General features: G+C 42.5%; 1 protein-coding gene across 2 annotated transcripts; it reads left to right on the plus strand.

Moving 5' to 3' along the window:
* The first annotated feature begins 3,658 nt into the window (after window positions 1–3,658).
* Window positions 3,659–10,554, plus strand: tmem196 (transmembrane protein 196). 2 transcript variants are annotated; one of them, XM_088600409.1, is made up of 4 exons: window positions 3,659–4,754; window positions 7,476–7,532; window positions 8,762–9,016; window positions 9,792–10,554. In XM_088600409.1, the coding sequence occupies exons 1-4, from the start codon at window positions 4,608–4,610 to the stop codon at window positions 9,858–9,860; spliced, it is 528 nt and encodes a 175-aa protein (XP_088456535.1). In that variant the 5' UTR covers window positions 3,659–4,607; the 3' UTR covers window positions 9,861–10,554. The 2 variants fall into 2 exon arrangements, with proteins under 2 accessions (XP_088456535.1, XP_088456534.1); XM_088600408.1 differs by having other exon boundaries at window positions 3,660–4,772.
* The last annotated feature ends 232 nt before the right edge of the window (window positions 10,555–10,786 follow it).

Consider the following 10,786-nt stretch of genomic DNA (forward strand, 5'->3'; position numbering starts at 1 on the left):
ACCTTTGTTGTTGTTGTTGTTGTTGTTGTTGTTGTTTTACATTGTGCCTTACATTAGTTAGTGATTGCACCCACAAAGCAAGCTAGAATCTGTTGTTTGGTTGTAAATTTATCTTTTCCTCCTGTTTTTGCTTTTTATAACATGGTGGGAATTGTAGGCTGGAGCCTGCTTGGTCACAAATTGATTGCACTAATGGATAATTGCATGTTTTCAATTGTTACTAATTAACTTGCTCTTCCCTTCTGTTGCTGACTATTAGGTGCTGACTCAGGGCAATTAGCACACCTGTGTAAGCAGGCCTGTGACTTAGCTTTAGAGTGAAGGTTGTCTTGTAAGGTTGAGGTTTCTCTGAGTATCTATGGGTAGAGGTCAGAAACACACGGTCCAGTGATGTTTTTAAACACATGGACACTGAATTTGAATTTAGACCATCCAGACCTGGACCTGGAATCCTAGTCAGTCTTTAGGTTTTTATTTCAACTTTAAAATACACGCTCTTACTAAGTGATATAACACCTCCTTGTTCTACAGAATTGTGTATGTACAGTTTGGGTCTCTTTCAGACAGGATGTGGTTTTACAAATTGCCAATTTAATGAAATGAATGATTTTCGCATTACACCTTTCCTAGGTAAGAGATGTTGCTTAATTACCCCTCAAAAAATGTATGCTGTCATTAAGCTTTCTTCCAACCATGGCATCAAATCAAATTTCAACTTTTCACTGCAAGGACGACTTTGAAAATCTCATCCCGTCTCAAAGTGTCCAGATGAAGGTGGTGTTGAATGGAAATGTAGTTCTGGAATGTGAAATTGTATTTTGTCACCGTATGTCATTAATATGCCCCAGCAAACTGTCCATTATGTGTCTATAGTGGGTGTCTTTGAGGCTGGTAGCCTCTTCATGAGCAGAAGTGTTAATAACAGCTCGTTATAAAACTACTTGCCAGAAGGTTTCACAAAATCTGAAAATCACTGAAACGTGATTGAAAGAGAGTGTGAATACTTCTTGACTCTAAGAACTGTTTTGGAAGTCTGAAATATGCTTTACAAATGTATTTCTGAAGGAGATTCATTAAGATCTTTCACAAAATGGTTTCTAAGCTACTAGCAACTACTGTAGACACGCAAAATGCTGTATTCTCATAAAATATAAACTGGCTGTTTATGTTCTTAGCAGCATGTGTTTATTCTGTGTGTTTAATATATTTTTTACTATTTAAAGGAACAATTTCTGAGCTGATAATGTGGTCTACAGTATGTTGAGAACCTGAAGACTTTTTCGAAAGACAACTTAAATTCTTTTAATGTCCTGGACAAATTCCTGATTGTGCAGTTCACATTTTTGGCGATGTCCGCAACATGCTGATAAGACAAATGCCATCAATTTGAAAGCCACAATTGCATTGAAAAAGTTGCCAAGTAAACTAAATTCTTCAGCGTTAATGGCTGCTTTCATTTGTAACTAAATTCCACTGAGATCTCACAGTGATTAGCTTAATTAATATTTTAGATTCTCCAGCTAAAAAGGTTAACCAAATCAGCAGGACACAATGAAAACTGTGGATTAATAATTCAGATATTAATAAAGCAGGGAGTTCAACAGTGGTCCATGCAATAATTATTCCTTGCATTCGTACACAGAACGTTTCATCCCAACGGTAATAGGACTTTTAACCTTTAATAGACCACTTCACAGACTTGCTTAAAGAAGAAATAAACTTTAAAGGCTGAATAACTCTGAAGGTGGGTTTGTGTGTATCAGATATCACTGAGGAAGCAAAGAATTGAGAGAACCTAAGTGTTAAGGAATCTACAAAACTTTGCATTAAGTCATGTTGATCACGTCAATGCAATGACATTGGAATATGGAATTCTACACCTTTGATGTGTGTGTAAATTGCAAAACATATTTAGGAGCTTGCTGACTTTCCTTCTCTGATGTTGCCTCCTTAAAGCCCTTCTATTGCCCGTCTTTACCTTCAACAGCCATCACAGTTGGTCATCAAAGACAAGCTGTCATCATGGGCAACTATACCTTCCTGGACTGCAGTACCAAGGATTGCTGGACCTTTAGGTCCAGCATGTAGTCAAATATGCTACAAGAAACACAGAACACAAACAGCCCATTTCACCCCCTTCTGGATGCTAGACAGCAAGAAAGTCTTTCAGTAATATGAGACCCAATATGATTTTGTGTAATTCCTGCACGCACGTTTGGCTCTTTACAAGGTCACTCCTGGAATGTAGCCCGAACTCACTCTCTTATTCCCTCCAACTCTCTTTCTCCAGATCCCCAGTGGGTCAGGAAGGAGTCAAGAGTGGACAAAGGCTCCTGACCCTCAGCTTCCTTCTTCATCCACAGCTGATCCACAGTCACAGGGAAGAATGGATACAAGAACCATCCTCGGGTCAACCAGCTCTTCTAACAAGTCCCCAAGACCATTTCCCCGCCGCCTGGCGGTCTTCCACCTCTCTGGATCTCGTCCTTGATTACCAGCCCCGAATCCCGATCGGGCCTGTGAGCCCGAGCAGTCGAGTACCGTGAACGGATGGAGATCCAGGTCCGGCAGCTCGGCCTCGCTAAAGGAAGGCATGATGACACTTGGTCCCTGACTCCAGGACAGCTCACCCCACCCCTGGATCTGCCTTCGGCCCCTCCTCTCAGCTCCAGTCACCTGGGCTTGCACTACTATTGTGCACCACGCACAACCATACACTCAATGTCATGTGCTGTACACAAGCCCTGGTTGTGCAATGGATGTATTACCATTGTCAGGCAGCAATGATTTGGGGAAGTCGACTGAAAGCCCTCTCAGATGCACAGGCGGACAGATGGTTCAGACGGCTCCAGTCATCAGCAGCAGCCACATCAGAACGACTTGAGCCCAAAACTGGTTCAATCTGTTAAAGGTACCGTGTCTTCCATCGCACGATGGCATAGAGAACTGCAACCTGCTAAGGATAAGGAAGTGCTTTCCTCATCAAGCCAGTAAATCAGTCAGACAGTATAGGTAGAAGGTTAATGCATCAAAATGTAGAGGTCGAACAGGAATACAGTGGGGAGCTCCAGTCATTCTTATAGCAGAATGACCTTCGTATATCCCACGAGCAACTTTAGAAGCCTTTCTGTATAGAAAATTCCCATAACTGGGCCAAATCATCTTTTGAACTTGCCTATACCTCAAGGAATAGGGCGATGCTTGGTGGGCCATAAGGTCTCCTCTTTCTTTAAACAATTCTTTATGTGAATAAAGTGGCAACAATGAATGAGCTTCTGTGTGAATGAAGAGATCAGATGCAGGTTTACGGTATACAAATCGTTCCTTTCAGATAATGTAATGGAACACGAGTCGGCATTACCATGTGCAATTAACAGAACACGTTTTTCCAAAACGTCTGCAAACACGATTCATCCCCTTTCTCTGTGCGAATTAACGTGCTTTAGATCTAAATTGTAAATTTGTGCAAAACAGTAGGCGTATTAACAGGTCTGTGAGTTTTGTCTCACGGAGCGTTAAAGTAAAAGAATGGTCAATGTAAAACAACGAGCATGAAAGTCCCGGGAAGTATAAACAAGAATGCTACTGTACTTCTGTTTTCAGGTGTCGTGTTACACGTCAGTTATTAGTCTGTGCCCAAGGGAGTATTGTAATGGACTGAGCAGTCATTGAGAGGATGAGATTATTTTGAGACTTCCCCTCACATCTGAAAATCTCACTCCGAAACAATTACTAACACTACTCAGCAACACTGGACCCGTGCTGCAGGTTGGTGCGATTTTCCTCCTTCATTGAGCAGCGCTGGAAGACTGCGGAGCTTAACAGAGTAACAAGGGTCGAGGCCATCAGTCACATTGTATTAATGTGATGTGTTACTCAACAATAGCAACATTTCCAAACGTGAGTAAAAAAATTTAAGAACTGCAACTTCCTTACAGTTGGAGATGGAAGTTACGGAATCGAATGGGAGGCTTTCGTTTATGCTGCCTAAATCAATTAAAAAAAATACAGCAGCAACTGTCGGCTGTCGCGGGCAGGCGGCGGGCACACGGGGCTGCTTGAAATTGTAATCGCATCAGTTCGCAAGTACAGTACGCCTCGTAACAACTGTGCACCGAGGTTTTTAAGGCAACGACCATATTTTGGTGCTAAGTAGTATAATTTGACAAGCGTTGTGCTGCCGGCAGATTTTCAAGTACCGTTAAGGGTCGAGTCATTAATTTCCAAGCCGCTGGACTGCGCGCAGGAGGTGAGATGACGGGCGGCTCACTCACGCTGACAGAGCCGCGCCTGGAGGACCAGCACCGTGGATAGCGCCTAGTGTCCACCAGCCGCGCACAGACAGGGGAGAATTACTGTATACAGCCAGCACGCCGGCTATCACACGCACCACCATGGTCGCTCCTTAAAAAAAAAAACCAACCTCTTTTAATACGTGGACATGGATATAGATGTTTTATAAAGCTCTTTGAACACTGTGTGCGTTCTCTGCGAAAACCGCTAAGGTTGTATCACAGTGCTGGAACAACTCGCTTTCGGAGGGCGGGAGCTGGTGGATTCTCGCTTGGTTTCTACCCCGAACCTGAAGGAATGATGCCCGAGGCAGGATGTGTACCAGCAGGAAGATCATCTGGAGTCTGCTGGTCCTCTCTGTGCTGGAGATAGGGCTCGGGGTGTCCAGCATTGCTCTGGGGGCTGTGGGGATCAGCCGGGTCAAAGCCGAGCAGAAGACGCGTCTGGGTGATGCTTCTCCGGTATGGAGCGGGGTGTGTGTACGTCAAACATTTCACTTTCTTTTTTTGTCCACCCTTTGAAAGTGCCCAGAGCATGATTTTAAAGATGCAGCATCCCTTTTCTTTCTTAATGAAAGTGCTGTTTTCCATGTAATTAAAAAATCCAAACCAAGTAAATTAGAAGTGTCAAATATTCAAGGAGGGGGGGGGGAGGGGACACAAAATTGTTTCTCGTCTAGTCAACTTCAGATTTGAGCGGGGCTTTCTAAACTTAAAATATATTTGTAACAAGATCGCTTAATAGCTGTTAAGGGTTGCCTGATGCAAAAGCTCAATCATAAAAATCCAAACATGAAAGATAAAAAGCGGACGTACGGAGGGATGATGCATTTTAAATTCTACCTTTGCATTTGTATGACTCTTTATATTACATGTATGTTCCATGCATGATGCAGTGTTGTGTTTTGAGCGTCCAGTATTTAATGGAGTGAGTTACTGAAAATGCATAGAACTTCCATACGGGGAGATGCGCAGTAGGTGTGAAAAGACGAACAGCACAGTATAGAGTAGATAGAAAATATTATGTTTTGCGTTCTGGGATGAAACAAACGTAACAGTGCGGAAACAGGAATAATACAAATGATATATCCACGCCATAAACGCATTTTTGTTTCAATTTACTTATTTATCAAAGTGGGAAATTTATATTAGTTGTGCCGCATGTACTGTGCATTTTGGTAATCGTATTATGACCTACGTGGTCTAGTAAGATTTTAAATGAGTGAGTCTGGCCTTGTTGAAAAAGCGTTGTTTGTTTATGCTTTTCCGCTGGTGTAAACTCCTAGCTGGAACCCTCTTTTATCCTGGTTCGCTTCTTAGGAGACGGTAAACGAGGGGGAAGTTTTCCTCAAACTCATCTGAGTTTGCTTTACAAGTATAATGCATTTTCAGTTGAGGCACTACTTGTCTTTTTTGTGCTTAAAAGTGATTATGTGTCTGCTTTGAATTGACTGCATGCTCGACCGAACATTATGTATGGCGAAAATGTGTATTTTATTTTTATTGTAATGCTTAAACTTCAGTATTTAACAGATTCCTACAGCAGGTCGTTTGGATTTGTCCAAGAGTTCGTCATAGAAATGGTTGGTAATTTCACTTAAATTAATAAAGAAGCATTGAAACTAAAATTACTTCCTTTTACTACTTTTATGTAGTTATACTGCTTAAACTAGGGATTTTATTTAATGTCACTATTTAAATTGTTTCTTTTAGAGGATAATCACTTATGCTCCTCAAACAGCCCTTTTATAAACTTTGAATTGTTGAGGCCACTTAGTCCCAGTTTCTACACAGACATCACAACTTTCATCCAAATCGTCACAGTATCGTATATAAGCACAACATAATAATAATAATAATAATAATAATAATAATAATAATAATAATAATAATAAAACTTTTCAAGCCATTTTAAAATGGTGAATGACACTAATTCTAAAGAAAATGGCATGAGCGCCTTCTCACAAATACTCAAAAAGAGTCCACACACAGCAGGGAATTAGCCCTCCTCACTCATGCTCCCACCCGAAAGGGAAGATTGCAGACTGGTCTGGAATCCTCCTCCAGTGCTCCTGGAGCAGGGGTAGATAGATAGATACTTTATTGATCCCGTGAGGGAAATTGCAGATGCTGTGAGGACAATGCAGTGTGCTGTTGGGGTGCAGCTCACCCTACAAGAGTTCCCCACACATAATGAGCAGGGGGAGGCGAAGGCAGTCTCATCCTGGGTTGTGGGGGGGGTCTTTATCTACCTGGTTTGGGCCTGGCCACAGCCGTGAAACCACCCATTGAAAAGAAATTGCTGCTGGGGAGGATGGAAACACAGATCGATTGCTGTCTCTCCTGGTCGGGTTGTGGGAGTCTGCGTCAAGCTTCCCGGCCATGACGCTGAAGCTGGTTCGCTGGGCTTCTTTCATGGAGCAGCCGGATGAGGTCTGCAGCTCAATTAGCCACTAAGGGAGCTACTGTAGATGAGCCGAGGGGTTCTCCTCCACTTGTGTCACTCCCAGGCCCTTGTGATTGCTGTGTCGTCCTTATGACTGCAAACATCGCTACGTTGCATTGCCTCTATCGAAGGCAGGGTGGTCACCCCAGCACTCAGCCGCAGACTGACTGCCGAGTGCTCTGTGTCCTCATGTGAAGGATCTCTTTGACGGGGAGAGCAAGGCTCCACCACAGTGCACGTTGCATGGTGGAGCATGGCATCTCTTCCAGCTGATTTGCATGCTGGGGCTGTTTCAGCATCTGTGATGCTCCACAGGCGACTGAGAACGGCCTTGTCTTCGGGGGCTATGTGCAGCTCCAGGTTGTCGGAGTGGTTGTTTAAGTTGCCACGCTTGTCTTTTGTGAACACAGTGTTCCCAGGCAGAACACCTTCTTGGGTGACTTCTCCACATGACAGAAATTGAAAACATGTTCTTTCTTTGGCCTTCAGCGATTTATTCTGAAGTTTTGTGATGGTGCACAAAATGAATCATGTCATTTTTTAAGTTTGTATTTTATGTTGAATATACTGTATATTATTAAATACACTATCGACATTATTTTCTACTCCTTTATATTTCCTTCCTTAAGCAGCCTTGTGTAGTGTACCAGAATGCAATGTTTTGATATTGCTGTTGCAGCAAGCATGAAAGTTGTACTGCATTATTATTGTGGATAATTATTGTTTTCCCACTGCAGTTTCTCATATGTGGGCTGTGCGGTGTAATCTGTGCCAAAAAGAAGTCTGGACTCATTGTAAGTAGTAATGCTTTGGTCAACAGTGTTTAGAACGAATCAAATCTTGAATGTGTGAAAAAATACTATTAAAATGTTTTTATCTGTATTCAGGATCTTCACATGAAAGACTGATGAGAATAATATTCAGAACAGTTTTTTTGTGTAGCTCTTTCATTTATTAGAAATAAGACAAACATGTGGCAGATTCAAACAGATAAAAATAATCCTTTAATTACAACCCAGCGCTTCTCATTATTCGATAAACTCTAAGGGTCAGAATGAGGATGTCTGCAGCCCTCATCTCTGCAGAGACACACTTTCCCTTCTGATGTGAAGCAACACTCCCAGCATCATTGTGGATCTTGAGCTTGTGCATCACTTTATCCTAATACTTACAGTATCATCAGAGTGCGGATTCAATTAACCACCTTCAGATCTCAGAACATTAAATTCACTGGAGAGCGTTTTAATGACAAATCAATAAGTAACTGAGATCCATCCTGAAATGCACCTTTGGAATTCAGCCGTTCTCTTGGTGATGAGATTAGGACGGTGCACAGGACTCAACAAAAAGTTCCTCTTTGGAAAGTACTGAAACCAGATCCTTTGTAGTCTCAGACACCATGCGACTGGACAGACATATCACTTTCTGGTGCTAGTTCTTTATTAAGAAAGGGAGTGTTGCCCAGATGTAGATAAAAATAAACCAAGTCAAATGAAAACAAAAGGTACATTTTATGTGGCAAAATGTCAACTAGGCCACTTGGTTAATGTAATGGCAAGCTGACCTTCTCTGTAAAAAAGAGAAGATTGACAGTTCACTCTAAACATCCTAAACCCCTTCTCTCTGTTGTTTAAACCTCAGGATGAAAAAATAATTTGAACAACTTTGGGTTTTCATTAGAAAGGGATTGAGCGCAGCTGAAGTAATTGCCTGCAATATCCATTGTTAAACAAAAGAAATACAATATATAACCTACTGTACTGCACTGCATGAGGATTAGAGCTTATACAGGGACGGAGCAGTCTTAAACTCACGGCTGCCAAGACTGATCTTTCGCTCCTTTTATGGGCCAAAAATTGCACTGTGCTATATGAACACAATATACTGGCAATTTAATATGATATATTGAATATATAATCTACAGTACTTATTTATATAATATATGTATATATAATAATATATATCATAGTATGTTTAATATATACCCATGCTATTCTTTTATTTCTTTCATTCTGGCTGACAGATGATCCTGTTTTCAGCCTGCTGCATCTGTGGTCTGATTGGAGGCATCCTGAACTTCCAGTTCGTGCGCGCGGTGGTGAGGAAGTCCACCGCCGTGTACTCGCTGCACCTGGCCGTGATGGCCCTGGCCTGCCTGGGCGTCGGGGGCTGTACCCTCTCTGCCTGGCTCACCTGCCGGCTGGCCAGCAATGAGCAGCAGAGGATGTTCCTGGAGCGGGAGCACTCCCTGCACCACTCCCACGAGATGACGGAGAAAGTAAGCGAGCGAAGACACTCCCCCGCGGTGTTTCGGGGGATCCCGGGCTCTCACAAGCTGAAGAACTCTCTTCGGGCTGGAGCATGGCCCAGCAGCCCAAAGCCCTGTTTGGGGTTTAAACAGATCAAACTGTAATAAATGTGGGATTTGCTGTTTGTAGTTGAGTCCAGTATCAGTAGGACGTGGGAGGGAATGTGCGCTGCTCCAGCTCTCTGAAAAGTGAGTCTGTAGCTGATTCTTCATTATCAGAACGCAGGACCGCCCAGAGCAGAGAACAGCACCTGTTCTCATTTTATTTTTTTAGGGGAGCTCACAGGTGAAGTGGTAAAGGAAAAGTAAGATTCGGACTAATTACAGATACATTTTAGTGTCTGATTTTTAATTGAACTGCTCTTGAATTCACTGCACATACTGTACACGTAACAGATTTTAGTTTTTTGGAGATGAAGGTCTCTGTGGTAGGAGCATGCAGGGCAGAGCAAGCCAGAGCTAGTCACGACAGACTTTCCTTGCATGAAGTAAATGTTTGAATTTCTCCTTCCTTTTCAAGCATAATCAACATTATATGATTTTTCAGAAAGAAAGGGAAAAATTGTCTATAACAATGGTATGAGGCCTTGAGGAGGCCATACTCTTCAGCTTCCTATACTGTATTTTTTTATAGTTCTTTATTTGTATTTTAAAGAAAAGAGTATTTAGCATATCTCTGTGTGATACTTGAAACTGCTTTTTGAAGATCAACAAAGTGTACTGACTGGACATTCTGCTTCCCCAGGAGTTACCAGATACTGCAGGGAATGGGATCCCTCAGCTTATTCAGAATGGGAAGATGTCCCCACCATGACAGGCGGAAGCCTGACTCCAGATTTCAAAGGAGGGACATCGCTGAGCAGGAAAACGACAGGAAAATAACATCGGGCTGGGTTTGATCAACTCGAACTCAAAGAGATTGCAGAGGTGGACTGACCCCCTTGTGCACACTGGGGTTGGGCTGCCACTGGAGCTTGGAGTGTATGACTGACGCTCACCTCTCAGATCCTCGCAGCACAGTGGCCTGAAGCCTGTGCTGCTGTGCTTCCAGCGGCGGGCGGATGACTCAGATGAGATGAAATGCTATTGGACATGCATCCATGTGACAAAAAGAGCATGTGAATGTCTGCCAGGTCTTGCAGGCTTTAAGTATCGCACTCTGAGTTATTGTACAAAGCAGAATGCTCCTATAAATGTAAAAAAAAATCCCAAAACAATAAGGTTAATGAATGTTGAATGCTTTAAAAAGGTACCTTTGGCAATATACTGTATGTATGATCATTTGGAGAGACCGTACACGCTTGTACATATGGAATTTCTCATTTATGAATGAAATATTTTTCTATTTAGAGCTTCATAAAATTAAAATTAAGAGTGATGGAATATTACTTTGTTGCCATACTGCGTTTATTAAATCTAGGGTGTTGCAGCCATGTGGCAAATGGAAGTATTCACCTCACATTTTACAGATACACCTTTTCACACATGTACAGCTGTGCTCTTTTCCATTTTGTTCCAGTCCAGCTGTTCACCAGTTCTATGTTCCAGTACACGAAGTCACCTGTGCACATATACACCTGTTCAGCTGTGCTCCTGTCCACCTGTGCACCTTTACACCTGTGCAGCTGTGCTCCTGTACACCTGTGCACCTTTACAGCTGTGCACCTTTACACCTGTGCAGCTGTGCTCTTGAGCTCCTGTACACATGTACACACGTTCACCTGTGCTCCTGTGCTCTTG

This window comes from Lepisosteus platostomus, chromosome 12 (genome assembly GCF_059453375.1).
Source record: "Lepisosteus platostomus isolate fLepPlt1 chromosome 12, fLepPlt1.hap1, whole genome shotgun sequence".
In the NCBI taxonomy this organism is placed as follows: Eukaryota; Metazoa; Chordata; class Actinopteri; order Semionotiformes; family Lepisosteidae; genus Lepisosteus; species Lepisosteus platostomus.

Coding starts and splice junctions, on each gene's coding strand:
- tmem196 (XM_088600408.1), top strand. CDS start 4,608: ATGTGTACCAGCAGGAAGATCATCTGGAGTCTGCTGGTCCTCTCTGTG. Junction 4,773..7,475: donor CGGTATGGAGCGGGGTGTGT/GTACGTCAAACA, acceptor TTCCCACTGCAG/TTTCTCATATGTGGGCTGTG. Junction 7,533..8,761: donor AAAAGAAGTCTGGACTCATT/GTAAGTAGTAAT, acceptor TCTGGCTGACAG/ATGATCCTGTTTTCAGCCTG.